This window comes from Neomonachus schauinslandi, chromosome 5, assembly GCF_002201575.2.
Source record: "Neomonachus schauinslandi chromosome 5, ASM220157v2, whole genome shotgun sequence".
Classification (NCBI taxonomy): Eukaryota; Metazoa; Chordata; class Mammalia; order Carnivora; family Phocidae; genus Neomonachus; species Neomonachus schauinslandi.
This window is the reverse complement of record NC_058407.1, coordinates 118213833-118236485: the sequence shown is the minus strand read 5'-3', so window position 1 is coordinate 118236485 and position 22653 is coordinate 118213833. Positions and strand designations below refer to the sequence as shown.

The window sequence follows — 22653 nt, the reverse complement described above, 5'->3', positions numbered from 1 at the left end:
CTGCTTCATTCACATTCTCAACATACATTTTTTTTAAAGATTTATTTATTTATTTTAGAGAGAGGGAGTGTGTGCAAGCGAGTGGGGGGAGGGGCAAAGAGAGAATCTTAAGCAGGCTCCACACCCAGCGCAGAACCAGACGCGGGGATCGATCTCACAACCCTGAGATCATGACCTGAACCAATATTAAGAGTCGGACGTTCAACCGACTGAGCCACCCAGGTGCCCTTACGCAACATATGTTTACTGAGCACCTGCTATGTGTCAAGCACTATTCTAAGCATTAGCAATTTTGTGTTGAAAGGATGTGCTAGTTCCCTACCCTACTGTGGTGTGTATCCTAGGAAATACTGTATTTGCCTAGACTGAGAAGTGGATGGTAAGGCAGACTCTTCTGAAAAAGAAAAAGAAAAGAAAAACTTGAGGAAATAATACCCTCAAAAGAATTCAGTCATTTACTGAACAAGTATTTATTGGGCAACTTCGCTGTTCTACAGAATGATGGAATTAAGGAAAGAACTGGGAGTTTTAAGAAAGAAAATCAATGTGTATCTATGCAGATCCAAAAGAGATGTTTTGATTAAAATAAATCTAGAAATATTAGAACTCCTTGTAATAATCTCCATTATACGATGAAATGCACACAAGGCTAGGGGGCATCAAAATGGGTGTGTTTATTGGTACAGTCCTGGGTAAGCCATCCCAGAGCTGGCAGCCTTGGGCACAGTGAAAAGCCATGGGAAGAAGATATGTTGGCCCAAGAAGTTAATTCATCCACTTACCAGATTTTGCTCTGTGTCAGGCACTGGGGCTACAGAGAAAAAGACAGCCTGAAGCTTCATAGAGGTCAGTCTAGCAGGAAGATAACTCATAATTCAGATTCCCAGAGTGGCAAGAAGAAGAGCAAGGCCAGGGAAGAGGAGGCAGTGTCTGGGCACAGGGTGGATAGGGAAAGGGTACAAACAGCCTTCCAGGTGGAAGCGTCAAAGGCACAGGGCTCAGGGTCCAAGAGGGACACCCAGGCTGGACATCTCAGCTGGTAATCAACCAGGGACAGTCTCAGATTCCATGCTAAAGGTTTAGCATTTTATCCCAAAGGCAACAAGGAGCCATTGACAGATTCGAAGGAAGAGAGTGACGTGATCCGATGTGCATTTTAGGAACTTGCAAGAAACCACAAGAACAGCTCAGGAGGGAGAAGAGGCAGTACTGTGGCAGGCAAGAACAGTCTAGAGACTCATTCCCACAACCCAGGCAAGGGACAGGGAGGGCCTAAATTAAGGATGTGACAAGAAAGTACAAAGCACCATGATATGCATTCGTAGGGATGCAAAAAATAAATTGAAAAAGGCGTGGATGATCTTCGCCTTCATGAAGCTGAAGAGGTAAAACACATAACAAGAGAAATGCTCATTAAAACCGAACCATGGAACAGGATGTGTGAAATGAGTGGGACAGCTAAGGGCACCATCGAACAAAGAACTCTCATGGTTCGGAGATGAGAAAGATCGCTGTAGCTGGGGTCTGCGTGTGGGTCCAGGGTCATTTACAGACACTGTGAAATTGTTCCAAAAAGAGGAATGACTCATGAAAAAGCCCAGAAAAGAGTAAGCTGGTCAGGCCTAAAAGAAATGGAGGAACAGTGTTGACGGACAGCCAAAGATAAGGTGAAAAATAATTCAGGAGCAGATCGTGGAGGGTCCTTAGAGTCCGAATGAAGGAGCTTTGGAGATGAAACTTGGTCCTACGCAGAGAGACACTCCAAGGGATGTTCCTAATGACTCATAACTAGGGTCTTGATGAAAGAGATATTTTAGAAAGACTCATCTGGTGACAGTGTTTAAGATACAATGGAAAAACAGCAGAAGGAGCCTGGAAGGAGAGAAGGCCCATCAGGAGGTCCTACAGGAACTCAGGCAGGAGAAAGGGCCTGAACACACGGGAAGCGAAAAGAAGGGAATGGGGGAAAGGGATTTCACAAAAGAAGGATCTTCAGAAATGGGGAGCTGGATACTTAATCTCTGTTTCCAAGAAAAAAAAAGTCATGCATGTTAATTCTTTTATTAGGGGGCCCTTCCCCACCTCCCCTTGAGACAATGCCATTTTAGAGCTACAACTCTCGTACTTGCCAGGCACAACTAATTACTGGTCTGGGATGTATTTGTTTCTTTAAGTGACTGTGGCTAAAAATCGGAGGATAAAAAGAAGAGATCAACCTTTGAAGTTCTGCCCTAGGTGGAAAAATAAAGCAAAACCAGGTGTCAGGGAAACCACGGATTTGGACATGAGAAAGGACCAAGAGGTGATTTTCCGTACGTTATTCTCATGAAAGTCTAAGTATTCCTTATAGAAATATTTTCCCTGAGGAGAGATTGTTCATAGGATCTAATTAGACTGGGTATGTCAAAGTGTTTTGAAACAAATAAAGCATTCATACATGTGTTAGGTATTATAAGGAAATACGTGTTATTGCCCTATCACTTTCTTGGACATATTTGATCTTTGCTTTAAAGATAATGCTACCGACCCACGATGACTCAGGAAAACACCAGAGTTACTAGTTGAGATAAGTTGGAGATAAGGTACAGTCCATTAAAGTGACATATAAATTACACTCTGTGAAAATACTAGCCTTCAAGGGCCTAAATCTAAACCACTGACCTAATAACTAGCTGTTATTTCATCTGAGTTAATCAACCCAGTTATGAGTCATATCAAAAACACCATACTATTCTCCTTTCCAAGTACTTAGTGTACTGGACTTTACTACTCAAAATCAGAAGCTTTCATATAAATTTTGCACTGCTTATAAGTGTAAGGAACACTTCTTGTTATGCTTCTTGTGTAAGGAACAAAATTAACAAATACTCTATGTCAACACCGAATGTCTTTCTCATTTTTACCTCCTTCACCTTTTAACAAAAAATTTTATGTTCACTAAATGTAAAAAGGATGAGAAATCCTTCCGTTATCAGTTGTTTGGGTTTATATAAGACCTAATTGCCTCATACACTATAATTTTGCCACCAGTTTACAATCAGCATGCATTTCTCATGCATGAGTTGACCCAATTACATAACAAATTTTGCCTTTGGGGATTTCTCTTGACTGCTTGTATTCTGTCCACCATACAACTCAATTTCACACCATCAGCAGCCTGAACATGGCCACAGTCAGCCTCTGTCAAAATGATTTATTTAAATTACAAACAGAGACCAGATCCCTAGATAATCATCCCTACCCTCATGCTCACCCTTACACTCAGCCTAACTTTGAATCAAATCTTTTAATAGCCCATAGACACTGCTATTCAATTATTAGGCCATGTTTACCTCCTATAATCTAATATTTTGGAAGCTAACTCACAAAATCTCAGGGAACTAAATCATCAGTATCCATGTAAGCTTATTAATGGGCACATAATTTATTTTGCATTCTGAGAAGTCAATGAAAAATTAGATAGCTGTATCAAAAAAACTAAAAATAATTACATTTCAATATCAAATTACAGAGATTCTTTTCTCTATAATTTTTTTTAAAGGCTTCAATCTTAGCTTTTCTTGTGAAGCAAGTAAGCGTCTTATGAATGTATATGCTAAATAGAAAATGGTAGTAAAAAATGGTATTTGGGAAATAGGAAAGATAACCAAAATTACAGATACTACAGGGTAAGGGAAAGAATATAGAGCAAATGAAAACACTATTGTCTGTGCTGTCTGTGGGCCAGTGATCTAAGGAAAGGGGGTTCTAAAGATTCTCACTGAAGTCAACACACACAGGCCCACTGCATGCATGCACACACACACACACACACACTTCCTCTGTGAGTTACGGATAGATACAAATCTTGACAAATCACATAATGGTATACTTACTATTTCAGTTTGTCTGTAAAATACAGGATTTTGTCATCTAGGGGTTTTTTTTCCCTTCCCCTCCATATATTTCTCCATTACCTAAAATAAATTAGAAAATAAACATCTAGATTTTATCTACAGCACAGAGCTTGTAAAAGTCTCTTGGGGTTGGACTTTACCATCTTATTTCACAATTTATCTGTAGACTATCGCAGCTAATTAAAAGTGCAGCTTAAATCAGTGTGTAAACAGGCAGAAGGAAACACATCAATAATCTTCCCAAGGCTGGACTGAGTCCCTTAGATGTCAGCAGTGATTCTGCCTTGCTCTCCTGCTGCAGGTACCTTGAATGCACTGCTTATAAACTTGAAGGCGGTAACCACCTGAATTAAAAACAGCCCTTACAATTACCCACACAAGCTAGAGCTATGAGGACAACAGGAAAGAGGGTGTTTGAAAATGTCCAAAGGCACAGTTTCCTTCAATACAAGTCTGTACCTGTCCTTTAAGAACATTTCCCTAAAATATCCATAAGCAAAGAAGATGAGAAGCTATGTTAGATCATTTCTACCATTTCTGAATTTCTGCCCCAGAATTTGGCACGGTGTGGGAGGACACAATTAGACATTTTCTGGAATTGTGTGGAAATTTTTTTTTTTTTTTTAGAAACCAGTTCTGTTTCTTTCCAACCATTCAGTAAATTCTGAAACCCTGCCTCTTTTCTTATTCTTTCTGCAGCTATTCGAAGTGAGTAATATAACAGAAGAATTTTAAATTGCAACATTTAATAAATCTCCCAGATTCAATATGCTGTTCATTACAGACCCCAAAAGAAAGAAGTCAAGGCTAAACCCACGCCTCACCCCTTTCATTACGCTCAATTTCAAATTTATGTTTGTGTTCTATCCCACATCTCAGTAACAGATGAAGACTGAGTGGTTATTTCCAAATGATATCAAATCCTGCACAAATGAATATGAGAGAGAGAACATTTCATAACACTCACACACACACAAGCAATCAAAAATGCCCATTCATCCACAACACATTGCCCCAAACACCTAGGAGGTGTCATTAAACTCAGTTTTATGTCTTTCTACTTTCTTTAGTCCAAAAGGGATTAAAGACAGCTTAGAAAGATCCATACAATATTCAAAGATAACATAAGCAAAACAAGTAAGCAAAAGTCAAAACAAATAAGAAAATGAAGCAAATGGAAAAATAAAGATTGCAAAGACCCTGACTTAACTTAACCCACCTACATCAACCCATATTAACTTGTAGCTCAAATGTTGTACACCCTATCATTTTCGGAATGAGCCTGCTCATCCCAGCCTCTCTAGCAGGAAAATTCTGGTGGAGACCAGTCTGGACATTTTCTCACCCCCTTTACTCTCAAACAGACACAGTCCAGGCCACTGTCAAAAATATCTGTCTGGATTTGGCCCACATGTTTCAGTATTTGGGTTTATCTGAAAGTAATGTGGAAAATTGGACTAAACCAAAGTACCACCTTTCAGATTAATCCAAGTTTCTTATAGAAAAAGAAAAAAAGATCCTTGAGTAATATGGAAAAACTCTGTGAGGTCATGGAAAAAGTTCATGAAGTTGCAGCCTTATAAATGAACAGTAAATTCATTAGACCTCAGAATATTTAAGTTTCCTTTCTTCAAGAGTAAATCCCTAATGTAATATTATGAAATCAATATTCTTTACTGCTACCCAAACATGAATACACCTCATCATGGCTAAAAGAACCACTTGGAAGGTTGCTATGGGTGCTAACAAGACAGTTGCAAAAAAAAAAAAAAATTTAAGATATTCTCTAAATTATATTATTTTAAGAACCAGTGTTGTCTAAATTATAGGCTTAATCCACATGGTATTTTGCATTTACTGCTATGTATATGATACATACAGATTTATACATACCTGTGTTATAAGGGTTTTTTGCATAATTAAGAATGGGTCTGCAAACAGCTTCTGGTACTGAATAAAATGTATATTCCTGCTAATGATAAAGGTTGGTGAAATGATCAGTTCTTCTTATTAAATATGAATATTGACTTAATTTGAATATAAATTAAAGGGCTTACCTTTGAATTGACTGCAATCCTTATGTTAGCTGTCCCGTGGATGTCTTAAGTAGAAATGTTTAGTTCTTTTTGAAATAAATTTCTGTGATAGTTTATGATTTATGATATAACTTTTTTTGTGCAGAATTATTTTTGTTTCTTTTTAAGTTCTCCAAAAATAATCCAAAGAAAGAAATGTTACTCTATGTAACTGTGGTGGAATATTGTCTAACTCTCATTTTGAAAAGAAAAAATAGTTTTCTTAATTTAAAAAAAGAATGAATAGGAAGAAAGATGAGGGGAGTAATGCATGACTGGTGGGTTGTTGGGATAGGGGAGAAAAACAAGGGGACAAAAGACATGAACCCTTAAAATTCAACCTCCTCTCTTCAAAGGAAAAAAAAGTTCTTACTAAAATAAAATGTCCATTTAAAGAGCAAACAATGAATAAACCTTAGGGAATATGGGAAAACAAAGTGTTTACTCTGCCTCCTCCAAGTCCCTAAATAAGTTGTTTAAACATCACATCATTCTGGTTTTGAACTTTTCACAAATATAATTCTTTCTCAAATTATATACTACAATTCTATCTCCAAATTGTCATTATGTACAATGATGATGGCCAAGTATCAGTGAGTGTAAACCATCTGCTAATTAAACATTTCCTAGAAATTAAGGCTATGTCGTTTACAACATCAGGTTACACAAAGCTCAGTGACTGTACGAGGGACACACAAAATACATTTCTCATGAAAAATGGCATGAATCTTGCATATTTGCACATACGTTTATATCGTGTACACAGTGGTTGATTTTTATTCATCTGTCCTCTTGGCTACCTAACACTGAACTGGTATTTTTCTGGAAAAAAATTATAGTTTGACAAACTTCATATAAAACTTTGGAAGAAACATAATTATAGGCATGAATTACAAAAGTGAAGACGAGCTATCCACCTTTAGGTAGTATAGAATTAACACTTTTCAGTCCCTAATAGGTTTTGAACTTCTTCTACTCTTGATTTTCTTTTTCAAGATAAATATATTACTTAACAAGACACAGCTTTCCAATCCAAAGCAGCTTCGTATGTAAATGTTTATTTCCGAAGTTAGACGTAATGCATCGTTTCAACAAATATGTTTAAAGTATGAAACCTGACATACACAAAATTAGCAAATATAAGATTTCTCAAGATACTCAGCCTTATATGTATTTTTTATATGATTACTCCCAGCAAAAAAAAAAAAGAACTGTCAGGTTTTTAAATTTAACTATAAAAGCCCCATTTTGGAAAAATTCAAAATCTGAGGACCATTAAAAATGGAAGAAGATGCTAAATTACAAGACCTCTTTTAATAGCAACAACTGTATGTCTAAATACACTTTTAATTTATTTAATTAAATTGATTTACTTAGGAAATTGATTTAGTAAATCACTGTAATTAAATAAATTAAGTATATATTCAGAAATGTAGTCATTGTTATGAAAGCATTAGGCTCTAGATAACTGTGACAAAATCAAAGGGAAGGAATCTAACAATTGCACCTCGCATACTTTAGGAGCATGCTGAGCACTGTTTGCACACCGTAGCACCAAGAACACTTCCAAGTCCCAATCCATTCTCCCATCCAGACACACGAGTCACGGCGATCGCATCACCGAACAAGCAGTCACCTACGTTACTGATTTGCTCCTGAGTCCTCTTCAGCCTCTGTAGTTCAGGAGTGTCCGTAACGATGCTGAAGCCCCTCCCTTTGCTTTCTTCAAAATCTCTTTTGTACTTGACCTAACAGAAGGGAGGAGAACAAAAGAACGAAAAAGAAAAGTAAACCGAGGAGTCACAAATCCCACTCAGGAAGGGCCAGGGCCAAAGAAGCTAAAATCAGACAATGCCTCCAGTCACAACTCCATCAGCAACTGGCAGAGGGAGAGGCCACCGAGCAGAGCCCAACTGCTTAGTTGGTATCCCAGCAAGGCCACCGACTGTGTGACCTTAGGCAAGTCACTTAACCACTCTGCACTTCAGTGGTCTCATCCTTCAAACAGCGATAAGAGCAACAATATTTAAATAAGGCTATTTAGTAAGTCATAAGAATAGGATCAAATGTCCTAAGACACATACCTAACCGTGAGCAAGCAAGCAAGGGCCCAATAATGGTTATTATTACCGCCATTAATAGTTGTACTACTGCTCAAGAAAAAAGTGTGGGAAAAGACAGCTGAATCTGCTCCCGTGCCCATCTTGTCAGTGACGAAGCATCATTTTGAGCCTGCACTGCACTATGGAGGAAGAAGACCTACAAAATCATCAGCAGCTAGCCCTGTCCTTACAAAATGTTCATTCTATTTCGTAAGGCAAAGCATATGGATATGGTTATACAATGCTCTATTGCCAAATGCCAAGTATGTAAATGCGTATGGAAATATTTATAAAATAAGCCACACCTAGAGATTAAAAGACTTCCAGCACATGGTCCTGGCACACTGTGTGCTGAGGTACCTACGATTTTTTTTTTCCGGTATTTAAATACACTTCTTTTCTAATTACAACCCAGTGAAGCTGAATTTTACAGTTTCCTCGAGGGACTGGAATTGCTAATGCTTAATCTTACTAGAACCCCATCTCCCATTATTAGCATAATGACAACAACTGTCACACCGGTTAAATATGCTGCTTGTTAATGACTGACACACTACAGCACTTTGTTCTTATTTCTTTAAAATATTAAGTAATATGGAAACACATTTTTAATAACCCACATAATCCCCCAAATCCCCCATTTACATTCATAATTATTAGGCTCCAACTAGCACTTAAATTAATAGCTAACATTTCGGGCAGCTAATAAAAATACGATTCTGTAAGTGCAACTTTCTGTATAAATTTGAAAGGTTCACTTAGTTGAGCACAGAATGACTGGTTTTGTTGAGTCATGTCTGTGTTTAAACACTCGATTCCCCCAGGTATTGTTGTCCTTGGGGCTACTGAAAAATCTCCTTTTACCAGAAAAGCTTGAAAGAAAAAAAACTCCCAGATGGCTACAAATAGAAAGATCTAAATTCTCTTATCACTGGTAGCTTAAGAATATCTCACTTCCTCTCCATATTTTCATCTAAATTTATAAAAGTACTAAAATTTCCATAAATAAATGGTCAGATAACCTGCATAGTTTTTCTTCCACAGAAAGTGCTGAATGAGATTAGTCTTGTACCCCTCGATCCCCCAGCATGAGTGAAGATACTCACAACCCACACATTCTCGGCGTTTTATGCCCAACTAAGCAAGGAAGCCATTTAGCTTCACTTGACATAAGCTCAGGACACAGAGTCATAAAATAAGTAGCAAAAGATGACAAGGTTCTAACAGCGACAGGCATGAAGAAGTAAGGAGAAAAATCGGTAAGCCAGGTTCTAACACCCCGAACACCAGTTTCAGGGAAGGCACAATCATATAGTTTTTGAGGATTAGTTTAAGGGTTTGTTTGTTTGTTAAATGGCAATTCCCAAAGCACAAACTGAAAAGAAAACCCGTCACGTTCCAGAGCCACAGGTTTTGAGTTGATCACAATTTAACTGTCCGTCCCACATCCGCAAAACACACGAGAATCACCTGACTTGGGCTTGTCTCATTAAGGGACTAGTTTTGAAGAGTATACAATCTTCTCCGTAACCGGTCTGCAGAGTTTTAGAAGAGGTGTAATCCTTTTTAATGGCAGGATCCACAGCCAAGCTCAAGGGCCACCCGCCCAGGACACCTTTACCGCATACAGGGAGCTTGGAGTCAGTCACTCCCTCTCTTGTCTCCCACCCACTTACATCCTCTCTCTCTATTTAGGTCTAATTTTAAATGTTGCATCTGATGATTTGCCAGTCAAAAAGAGATCAGAGGGCAGAGGGAAGAGGATTCTTCTCTTCAATTTCGTGTGTCCAACACGACCCTATCCTGCCAATAAGAATACTGCGCCTTTGAGCCCGGAGATTGACCCATACTGGACCCATAATCCGGCATACGTGCATGAGCCCCAGATCTGGGACTTTGCTGGGAACCCTTGAGAAAGGGGTGCTCTTTCTCCAGCTCTGGCTAATTCAGTAGGCTGTAACACTGAAGCTGCTGATCGCCACCCAGCCACCCCCTAATATTGACGAAGCCAACACCGTGGCAAGCAAAGCGAGAGATCTTGAGGAAGTCTTGATCAGCCGCCAGGTTTATCAGTTAAGTGAGCTCATCTGTCTCTCCCTTTATAACCCAAAGAATTCTGATTAATACAACCTACTCTCACCATGCCCAAAATGTTTATACCCGTACAAGCTTCCCAGTAAACATGAACATGTGAATTTCTCCACTGATTCTTCCTACTGTGATACAAGATTTAATAGTTTACAAAAACAGTGGATTCTCTCTTGGAAAAAGCACAGCTTTAGTGGACAAGAACCTAGAAATCTCATTCCCTCCCTGTCACCTGCCAGCCACCTCAGCTTCTCTGAGCCAGTTTCCTCCTCTCTAGTTAGAGATTCTAGTAAATTCTTAACTAACAGATCTGTAGAGACTAGATGAGAGAAAACACCAGAAAGAACTTTAGAAAGAGTAAGGGACTGTGCAAATTCCCAGCATTGCCATCCTTATGTTGGTTTTGCTTGATGTGAAGGGACCATCTGATATTTGTCATGAGACATTAAAGAGAACAGTTCTATAATAATAAGGAAGATTACGGCTAACAAAGCAAAAAAGATTAAGAATTATCTAGTAGTTTACATTTACAAATTCTACTCCAGAACAGAAACTGATTTTTTTGTTGTTGGATTTGTGCCAATGATCAGACCCCTACATAGCACCTCGGATATGTCATCTAGTGATCACACAGGTGGAGATGAATTCTGAACCCCATCTGTGCAGGTGCTGGGCGACAATCTGTCTTTGCCAAGAGTCATACCACACGCTGTGCAAATCTGTAAGAACTGGATGAAGAGTATTCTCGTAAGACTACCGGGGGTTCCCTGTCACTGACAGAATGTTCCCTCTTGCTCCCTACACTGAGCCTATGGGAAGCATAATCCGTTTATTCATCAAAGCTCAGTGCCAGTGACACTCCTCTGTGAGCTGGACTGGCCTCCTCCCAGTCTGGACCCCCAGAGCTTTATACCCGCCTATGAGAGCAGTTATCACCCTGAACTGCACTTACAATGGTGTCACAGTCCCCCGCTCTAGAACACATGGAACTCAGGGACAGGGGCAAAGTCTTAGCAATCCTTCTAATCCCAAAACCCAGCATAGCCACGTGGCCCAAGGGAGCTGATTAACAAATGATTAAGAAAAAGAAGGGAGGGAGAAGAGAAAGACAAAGGAGAGGGGTGAAAGCAGAGAGGCCCAGTTCCAGAGGTAAGAGAGGAACCACATATGCAGGGACTGGAACATGGTTCCATCTGGCAGGAGCATCTGGTGGGGAGAGGGGTGTGCAGACAGGGGAAGACCAGGGCATTAAGCTAAGGAACACAAATCTAGATCAGATTGGGGAAAGAAATTGCTAGCCATAGTGCTTGTCCATTTGGGCTTCTGTAACAAAAATGCCATACCCTGGGGGGCTTATAAACAATAGGAATTTATTTCTCATGGTTCTGGAGGCAGGGAAGTCCAAGATGAAGGGGTAGGCAGAGTTGTGGTCTGGTGAGAGCCTGCTTCCTGGTTCACAGATGGCATCTCCTCACTGTGTCCTCACATGATGGCAGGGATGGGGAAGCTCTCTAGGGTCTCTTCTACAAGTTACCCCATGATCGAATTGCCTCCCAAAGGCCTCACCTCCAAATGCCATCACCTTGAGGATTAGGTTTCAATATATGGATTTGGGGTGACACCAACATGCAGTGCTGTCCTATATTAACTTTGTCAACATTAACTCAAGTATTCATTGAGCCTCTTATATGCTGCCCTTTGAAACTCCAGCTCTTTCCCCAGCAAAAATGCCTTTTCTTCCCTTATACTTCAGCACTGGATAGAAAATTATCATCTCTGGCCTCTTGCCTACTCTCCTGTTAAAAAGTATTTCACGACGGTCTCATGAATAACAATGGCAGTATATCTTAGGAATGTCATTCTTTGGAATCCCCCCAAATGTACACCCTTTCAATCCTTTGTTCATTCAACAGATAATTACTGAGCACCTACTATGAGCCAAGTACCGTTCCAGCTGTGGGAAGGACGCAGCAAAGACAACGGTCATGATTTCTGCCCTCTTGGCCCTCACATTATAGTGGGAGAGACGGAAAAGACACAAGACCTAAGGAAGCTGAATAAACAGTATGTGAGTGGTGAGCACTAAGAGAGCAACAAAGCGAGAAGATGAGATGAGAAGGGCCAGGGATGCTGCCCTGTGAGATAGGGCGGTCTGAGAAGGCCCCAGTGAGAAGGTGGCATCTCAATAGGACCTGAGCAGGGGAGGGCTGTAAGCAGGGCAGGGACACGCTGGACTTCCGGTTTGACAGGCACTAACCCACTGGAGGGGAGCAGGAGAGAAGCAGGAGACCAGTTAGGAAGCAGGCAATTTTGCCCCTCTTCCCCCCAACTGCCCACTATTAGAGAGCCATCCCAGGACCACAGAAGACAGAGAATTCCTGGGCCCAACCCCAGACCCTGGCCTCCCCAGAAGACTGAATCGGGGAGTTGTGTACTCCTGTCAGTACAGGGCAGGAAGGACGCAGGAGGAGGGAGGACAGAACTAAGATGCACCAGGAGTTTTAGGAAAAGAATGAACCACAGCTGGAAAGTAATGCAGTCTTAGCGTCCTCTCGGCTCATCTCTTCAAGACTGAACAAAGGCACTTTGAAAATGCATTCGTAAAGTCAAAGGTAAGAAATACACACAACAGGCAATTTGATTTGACATATTTTTCTTCAGAAGGAACTTAGAAATGTATTTCAAATGCTGTATGCGACATTATATTGACATGTTATGTACACATGCTGTGTACAGGTACATGCACACACACACACGCACACATCTGTCTTCCTGTACTACGGATTAGAGCCCTACGGTAAGAACCAAAAGACCTGAATTTAAACCTTAATTCTGTCCTGTGATCTTTATTTGTTCAATTTCTCCAACACTCCTGATCCTCAGCTATAAAACAGGAAACGAATGAAAAAAAGAGCAATTTGCTACATAGTGTTTGGGAGGTTAAAGTTACCATATGAAAGCATCAAGCAAGGACATGCCTGCAGAAGGTCACTAGCAAATATTAGCTTTGTCCTTCCCACTAAATTTCAAAAATGACCTTTGTTGCTTAATATGATCATTTCTGCCAGCCTGGACGTGCACGGTGATATTGTGTCTGGACTCATCAGCTAGTAGCACTCACAAGTGCACAGCGAGGAAGAGCCTGGACACCGGGTGGTTCTGGCCCAGCTTAAGAAAAAGGCTCACAATGACTGAAAAGGAAGACTCCTCAAAAGCAAAATGGTAAACAGAGCTGCAAATTGAATTATTTGCTCATTCTGAGATATAAATTTTCTCCCCCAAATGCGGCAAGTACCATAATTATTAATAGGCAGCAATAAATAAATAAATTTTTTAAAAAATGAAAACCACAACACAGAAAAGCCAGAGAGCCATGTCGGGTGAAAGAAACCAGGTGCAACCAGAGACTGATAATTGTCGGACAACGAACTAAGAGGAGAGTAAGTCAGAGGCGGAAGTGAAGTCAAAGATGAGCATGTCCTACAGCCCAGCAGCTCCACACCAGGTATTCTCATCTCCTAGAAACCCTTGCCCATGAGCACTGAGGGACATAGACCAGCATGTTCTTAATAACATTGTATTATCAAGAAAACTGGGGGCACCTGGGTGGCACAGTCAGTTAAGCATCTGACTCTTGATTTCGGCTCAGGTCATGATCTCAGAGTTGTGAGATGGAGCCCCCATGTCCAGCTCCATGCTGGGTGTGGAGCCTGCTTAAGACTCTCTCCCTCTCCCTCTGCCTACCCCTCACCCACCCCCTGCTCGAGCACACTCTCTCTCTAAAACAAAAGGAAAGAAAAGAAAAAGAAAATTGGAAACAACCCAAATATCCATCCACAGGAGAATGAGTGAATTATATTATATTCATATAATATATAATATTATCCAGGAGTGAAAATAAATGAACTACAGCTGCATAGATCCATATGTATAAATCTCAGAAACATTTTTTTGAAGGGGAAAGAAGCAAAGAATACATTCATAGGTGGTACATAAAGGGGGGAGAGAAACCTGATAAGGGCAACATCCAGGGTTGTTGTGAGATCTGCTCATGGAAGGATGTGAGTGGAACTTCACTGGTCCTGATGTTCACGTGCTTTAGTTGGAATGTAGATTCACATGCAATCCTTTGGTTATCATGCTGTAAAACTTACATGGATATTCCATATATTCTTTTGTATTGATCGAATATTTTGCAATAAAGCATTTTCAAAGAAAGCAGGGACAGAGCCCACATGGGGAAGCTGAGGTACCCAAACTTGAGTTTTCCATAAGTGGTGAGTGACCTGGTCAGTGGGCAACCATATGCAGAAAGTTAAGTTAGTCATTTGTTACTTCATCTTAACGAAGCTGTTTCACTATAGCGGCAAACACAGAGTTGAAGCAAAAAGGTTGGAAAAATAGAAATCGAGAGAGGGAGAAACGGTGTTGCAAAAGGGATTGCAAACATGGATTAATGAGGAATAGTAGCAGTACAAGGGGTCCCTGGCCCTATCACAATAGACCAGAGGGCTAAGAATCCAGGGGCCGAAGGGTAAGCAAAAGGAGAACACTCTTGAGCTCTAATGCAGCTTACCTTGTCAGAATATGTGTAACAGAAGCCTAAAATCTACAAGCATATTTATTACTGATTCATGTTATCCTGCTCTATATTTCACACATTTAAAAGTGTCCATCTGATACAATGAAATCAATGACCAATTTTATTATCTTTTACGACATGATGGATACTTTACATTTCTTCAGGGGGGGATTGTGAGCGTTGCATCCTTTTTAAACTACATGCAAAATTCCTAGTTCGATCTGCAAAATTTAGCACTCAATTATGCACCATCGTGTATAGCTCTGTAGATTTTAAAGTACTGGAGAATGTGGACCATATGCTTCTTTCTATCTCATCACATTTCGCTTGGTGTTAAGCATATATTAAAAGCTTAATAACTATTTCATGATTGATTACTATCTAGTTTTGTTATTTTTAACATCTAAAATGCAGTAAATTGGCTAATCTCACAATACTAGATGGGAATTAAACAACTACAAAGGAAAATTTGATTAAGGGCTTTTTTAAAGATGAAGTTAATTTTAACAAATGTTAAGTCAAATGAACTCAAAAGAGAATTTTTTTTCTTTAAATTAATCTCATAATTTGTAAATTTATGGTTAATTAAATGAAATTAAAATTTTAATTACCTTTTTAAACATGATTAAAAAGCATTAAATCTTTTTTTTTTTAAGATTTTATTTATTTGACAGAGAGACACAGCAAGAGAGGGAACACAAGCAGAGGGAGTGGGAGAGGGAGAAGGAGGCTTCCCGCCGAGCAGGGAGCCCGATGCAGGGCTCGATCCCAGGACCCCGGGATCATGACCTGAGCCGAAGGCAGACGCTTAACGACTGAGCCACCCAGGCGCCCCGAAAGCATTAAATCTTTTTAAATTCATAGATTTCTAAGCCTTAAATTAGCCTTCCATTGCATTCACAGAGGTACTTACTGATATTTACAGATTAGTCAGTATTTTATGTATATTCACAATCCACCTTCAACAGATTTGGAGTTCCTTTACTTAAAAAACATTGAAATCTAGGGACACCTGGGTGGCTCAGTCAGTTAAGCACCTTCCTTCGGCTCAGGTCATGATCCCAGGGCCCTGGGATCAAGCCCCGTATCAGGTTCCCTGCTCAGCAGAGAGTCTGTTTCTCCCTCTTCCTCTGCTCCTCCTGCTTGTGCTCTCTCTCTCTCTCTGTCAAATAAATAAATAAAATCTTTCAAAAAAACATTGAAATCTAAATTTTATTCTTAACAAGTATTCTAAATACATAAAGCACATCTTAACTGATTTCTCAATAAGCTACTATACTTAAAAATCACCCCTATGACCCTAACAGCTCAGGCTCAGGATTTTGACAAATTTGTCTTGGGCCCTGACTCTACCTCTTAATAGCTGTGTGACCTTAGGCTAGTTACTTAATCTCTCTGAGCCTCAGTTTCCTTGAGTACAAAATAAGCATAAGTATCAATAGCACCTTTGTGAGAATCAATGAGATGATGGTAATAACACTTGACATCTATGAGCTCTCTATGTCCCAGGCACTGCACTGAGCCCTTTCTGTATCATGTGAGCAGAGCCAGGATGAGAAGGCCAGCCAGCATGTGTAAGGAGCACTCAGCATTCAACTCCCACAGGTATGTGTTGACTTACTAACAGTAGCCAAATAGCTAGAGAACCCATCTCAGCACAGGGGCCCCTGCATTGGGTAGCTCCTTCAGTCTTTTGGGGATTGAAATAGAATATAAATAAATAAATGAAAAAACAACTAAAAAGTGCTTTGCCTATATCATCTTCAGATAAATCCTAGCAGGTATACATTTTAATGCCCGTTTTCATAGATGAGGAAAGGGAGTGTGAGGAGGTAACAGAGCGAATAGGAGGCTGAAGTCTCTGTCTGGACCTCCCCAGACATTATCCTTCAATTCTTCTGACAATGAAAAAATACCAAGCGAAAACCATCAAACTGAACACACATAAGATAGAGACAGTGTCCTGTAAATAAGCAGGGAGGAAAGTGGAACCAACTGAATATTTCTTAGTAGAAGATACCAGAAAGTTTGCATAACTTAAAATTTTAGCTAATTCATTATCTGCAATGGGACTTTCAGTGCCATAAAAGGGACAAAAATTATCACACTTTTCATTCAAAACGTGGTTTGGGGTATTTTTTTTTAAAGAAACAATTGTTTATGTTTTCTATTAGGAAAGATCAGGCCAGGGGCAGAGAATGCCATTCCCAAAACTGTAGTATTAATGGAAGTATTGATTCAAACCAGAAAATCATATCTACATTAATGAAGAAAATTGGAGCCTAAATTATATACACATAATGCATATTTTCACCAGGAATTTTACAGGAGGAAAATGTAACTAATCCACCAAATTCTGCCTATGAATTATAAACTACTCTGAGGAATAAACTAAGTATTTGGTGACGATTAACTTTTTCAGGAAACTAAAGTATCATCCAATTAACTGTTCGGATATTAAAGGAGCAAAAAACAATTAATATTCTAATACCTGATATACTACTGAAGAGTAATTGACTCACAGAGCCTGACTACTGCTATTTTATATTGCCAAATTTTATATTTTTAATTTATATTTTTAAATAACATTTAATAATTCAGACAATTTATGAATTTTGATTTCTGGACATGTGTTCTCTTAACTCTTAATCCTTTAGAGAGAGCCAGTCTCATCCCATTACATGATTATGATTTTTAAAATAAACAGCCTAATTCACACACAGATTAGAATATTGTTGAAATTATTTTGAACCAGAAGATATCATGCAAGGTTAAATTAAGGAGAGAATAGTAAGTTACAAGAAGGAACATTCCTGCGTGTATGTTTTGAACGATAAAGTATCAGGAAATGGGTAATTTCCGGTTAAAAAAAAACTAATTAGGAAATTCATAACTCAGAAAAGAAAGCTACATCCAAACTACAGAGAAGAAAAGAAATAAGGCTAAAATCAAGAATCAAGCAAATGCAAACAGCTGAACAAACAGAACAGTCATGAAAGTGAAAATAACCTGTCCTTAATCTTAAAGAGCCGCAGCTGATGAAAGTGACAGACGATTCTTCCCTTTTCTTACATATGCCTGTTCCCTAACAGATTGATAATGTCATTAAAATTGGTCCTAACATCCCTCCTACACCTGCAATGGCTATCCTTCAGGCAACACCGACTGTTTTCCTTTAGGAAAACACACTCCTTCCATGTCTTCAAAACTGAAAAACAAGAAAATAAAAACTGTAACACAGCAAAAACAAACAAACGAAAAGGCAGAAGAATAGACCTAAATGCATTATACTTAATGTGCACACAAATGACACTGAGAATAGCTTCCATGACAGATAGCTTTCACCAGCCAGAAAACCCCATGGATCCCAGCAAGATATTTTTTTTTTAAGATTTTTATTTATTTATTGAGAGAGAGAGAATGACAGAGAGACAGCATGAGGGGGGGAGGGTCAGAGGGAGAAACAGACTCCCCGCCGAGCAGGGAGCCCGATGCGGGACTCGATCCTGGGACTCCAGGATCATGACCTGAGCCGAAGGCAGTTGCTTAACCAACGGAGCCACCCAGGTGCCCCCAGCAAGATATTTTAATCAAAAAAATTTAAGAGATTAAATTCTTTTTTAAAGATTGATTGATTTTAGAGAGAAAGAGAGAGAGCAGGGGGAGGGGCAGAGGGAAAGAGAGAGAGAGAGAGAGAATCCTCAAGCAGATTTCCCTGCTGAGTGCAGAGCCTGACACAGGGCTTGATCGCACGACCCTGAGATCACGACCTGAGCCGAAACCAAGAGTCGGCTGCTTCACCGACTGAGTCACCCAGGTGCCCCTGAGATTAAATTCTTAATACAGAATTTTATTTAAAACATAAATTGCCTAGAAATTTTTACAGGTTATTAACATATCTATGCTACAACCAGAAACTCAGTAGTAACTCAGGTCTTCCACAAGGAAGAAATGATTAGAAATAAATATATGAGCAGTGTTGAAGAATGAAGTGAAGAATTATGGTTTCCTAGGCTTCTTAGTTAAGAGTGGGAGTTTCACATTGATTACAGGTGTCAGTTTTGAGAATGTTGGTTTGTTGCCTCCCAGCTCTGTAACAGCAGTTATGATTTATTCAAGAGCTACTTGAATAAATCGTCACCGATTTATCCGACTAACATTATACTAGGCATTTGACAGACTCTCTTGTTTAATCTTCAAAATCACCCTGCAAAAGAGATATTTATTTTACCATTTTTTACATATGAGAAATGTAATGGAAACCCACTGTGGGGTCCACCCAAGACCTCCAACCTTCTCGTAATGGTTTCATGCCTCACTCCATCTACTTATGTTTCTTCAAAAGGTGCCATTTTCCTACCTGACCCACTTCCTTAACCATCATTGAATGGACCTAACGGTAGTCAGTCATCTGGCCTAACCTAGTCCAAGTCAGCATGTTTGGGGGATTTGGGAACTAGTACCCAAAGTGTAGAGTGAGTCTCAGCCTCTGGCAACAAAATCTCTAAGATATAAAACTTTGGAACTGTCTACAGCCATGTTTACCACCACCAGAATCCAGAGAGACAGATGCAACTCATCTGCCAGAAAGAGAGTCCTGACCTGATGGCATTTGATTTCTGATTCCTACCATGCCTGAAGCCCGAACAGGTACATCCCTTGAATTTTTGTACCCTAATATTCTCAAAAGAAATTATCATTTTGCTCAATGAAGGTAGGGTTTCCTATCCCTTGCAGGCAAGAATCCTAACTAACACAGGAAACTGTGGCTTAGTGATTAAGACACAAGCTTAGCACCCACATCTTGTAAGCAGTAGAATCAGGATTCAAACCCAGATCTGCTCTCTCAAAGCTTTTGCTCCTTCTACCATATCGTGCTACAAGATAGTAATTCAAACATTTTGTAAACTTCAATCTTTCACTTAGATTGAAATGCAATTTTAATGAAAATATACCATTATTTCTTTAAAAAGACTAGATTTTAAACAGCAGTATAAACAAAATCTTAAATAATTTTTAAATTGTCTTATATGTCACATATATTAGCCACTATTGGATCTTTAATCGTTGTAGACACAACCAATTAGATGCTTGGTAAGCATTCATCAAATGAGTGGGTAAATAAGGTAACTCCAGTTCTTCAAAATGAAACTTTAAAATGCTTGCTGTCAGGGGGCGCCTGGGTGGCTCAGTTGGTTAAGCGACTGCCTTCGGCTCAGGTCATGGTCCCGGAGTCCTGGGATCGAGTCCCACATCGGGCTCCCTGCTCGGCAGGGAGTCTGCTTCTCCCTCTGACCCTCTCCCCTCTCATGCTGTTTCTCTCTCTCTCTCTCTCAAATAAATAAATAAATAAATAAAATCTTTTTAAAAAAAAATGCTTGCTGTCAGGGCATCTGGTGGCATAGCCAGTTAAGCATCCAACTCTTGGTTTCAGCTCAGGCAGTGATTTCAGGTTGTGATCTCAGGGTCATAAGATCAAGCCCTGCATCAGACTCCACACTCAGCAAGGAGTCTGCTTAACTCCCTGCTCTCTCTCTCTCAAATAAATAAATAAATCTTTTTTAAAAATGGGTGCTGTCTTTTTTTTTTAAGAGAGGAGAGAGTAGTGTGGCGATGGGAGAAGGGGAGCACGGAGGGAGAGGGAGAGAGAGAATCTTAAGCAGGCTCCATGCCCAGTTCGAGCCCCACACAGGGCTCGATCTCACCACCCAGAGATCAGGACCTGAGCTGAAATCAAGAGTGGGACCCTTAACCAACTGAGTCACCCAGGAGCCCCTAAAATGATTGCTGTCTTAAAGCCCCAACTTAGAAGATTTTGTAGATTATTCAGTATTTTTACTTTTAAATTAACTCTGATTTCCAACATGAAAAATCAAACACTAAAATAATTCAAGAAATTTCCAAAGTTTAACATTATAATGAGAAAAACTACTGCATAAGTCTGCACATCGATGAATATCTTATCTTATATTTTTATGAAGTTTCAAGTTTCACATTTCAGGTTAATTTCATGGTGCTACAGGTGCAGTTATATTGTTCCCTTGCTAACCTGACCTAAGAGACTCCCCTTGGGTCTGAAACACTAATAGGGTCTGGGTGAGTCCATTTCCCAAAAAGACAAAAGGTCTTTCTTTTCCCTCCAGAATAAACATCTCAAGGAGCAATATTATTCTTTTCTTTGCAATGTGGAAATAAATACCTGGGTTTTATAGTTATGAAAAGTAAGAAGAAAAAAAATGGAACTCTAAAGGTAATGGAAGTGGAAGAGAGGAGTGGTTTGAACTGATGTGGATAAGTGTTTTAATGTCTTAATAATTTGGATTCTGGAATGTCATTCTGCCTGAGCCCATGAATGTCTCACATACATTTCATAGTCCATGAGAGTATAGCTATTTCAGAAACAGGGATAAGTTGGCATTGCCAAAGAGCCAGGTGGTTCCACTGTTTGGAAACCATCTGGTCTGAGTTTTCTCTTTGTCAGCACCATCAATACTCCAGTAGCAAGAGCTATTATAGTGATTGTGTGTGTTTCATTTCTTTAAATAAACTCAAACAAAACTACCCTGAATATAAATTCATTATTTCTTTGAACTGTGCTTGCAGAGTATAATGAAATCCCTGTCAAGATGAGTTACACTGAATACCTACATTCATTCCATAACCTCACAAAACCCGGTGGCAAAATACTAGAAGTATGCCCACAACTCTAGCAGGACCTCTTGATCATGTTAACCTTTCCTGGGGTATCTACTGCCCAACCTCCAACTAGGAAAATGGGAAAAGTTCTGCTGAGGCAGATGTCACAGCAAAGCCATAGATGTGTGTGTGTGTGTGTGTGTGTGTGTATGTACACACATATTTTTAATGTGAGCTGTAAAGAGATGCAGATATCGTGAAAGCTCAGAGGTACATGTTATTTAATCAATCAAGGAAAAAAAAACTGAAAGGGTCTAAGAAACTTAAACCTATCATTCATTGTCTCAACTGCTTCCTCATTCAACAGACAGTATGACAAGCCAATGAGCAATACTCATGGGATCACTGGACTACAGAACACAGGACAACAACATACGCTTCAAAGCATTGGGCCTTTATTTCCCTCTAAAAGCAAGGTGCCTGGGCGCCTGGGTGGCTCAGTTGGTTAAGCGACTGCCTTCGGCTCAGGTCATGATCCTGGAGTCCCGGGATCGAGTACCACATCAGGCTCCCTGCTTGGCAGGGAATCTACTTCTCCCTCTGACCCTCCCCCCTCTCATGCGTGCTCTCTCTCTCTCTCTCAAATGAATAAATAAAATCTTTAAATAAAAAAAATAAATAAAAGCAAGGTGCCTAAGCTTACTAAAAATTCTAGGCTCCCTCAGAAATAAACTATTGGGACTATATCAAAATAAAAAGCTTTTGCACAATGTAGGAAACCACCAACAAAATGAAAAGGCATCCTACTGAATGGGAGAAGATATCTGCAAATGATATAACAGATAAGGGGTAAATATCCAAAATACATAAAGAACTTATACAACTCAGCACCAAAAAAAACCCAAAAAACCAAAAAACAAAACAAAACCTGATTAAAAAATGGGCAGAGGACCTGAATAGATATTTTTCCAAAGAAGACCTATAGATGGCCAACAGATACATGGAAAGATGCTCAACATCACTCACCATCAGGGAAATGCAAATCAAAATTACAATGAGATGGGGTAGCCTTGGTGGCTCAGTGGCTAAGTGTCTCCCTTCGGCTCAGGTCATGATCCTGGGATCCTGGGATTGAGCCCCGCATCAAACTCCCTGCTCAGCGAGGAGCCTGCTTCTCCCTCTCCCTCTACCCACCCTCCTCCCCCCACCACTCATGTTCTCTCTCACTATCTCTCTCTCTGTCAAATAAATAAATAAAATATTTTTTAAAAAAT

At 39.7% G+C, this 22653-nt stretch overlaps 1 protein-coding gene across 2 annotated transcripts in view; it reads right to left on the bottom strand.

Annotated features, from left to right (window-relative positions):
• Positions 1-22653, bottom strand: part of NEBL (nebulette) — a 342628-nt gene that overhangs the window by 153122 nt on the left and 166853 nt on the right. For both annotated transcript variants that reach the window (XM_044915537.1, XM_044915536.1), the window contains exon 4: positions 7612-7719. In XM_044915537.1, coding sequence (XP_044771472.1) covers positions 7612-7719 — 108 coding nt within the window. The remainder of the gene's footprint in view (positions 1-7611; positions 7720-22653) is intronic.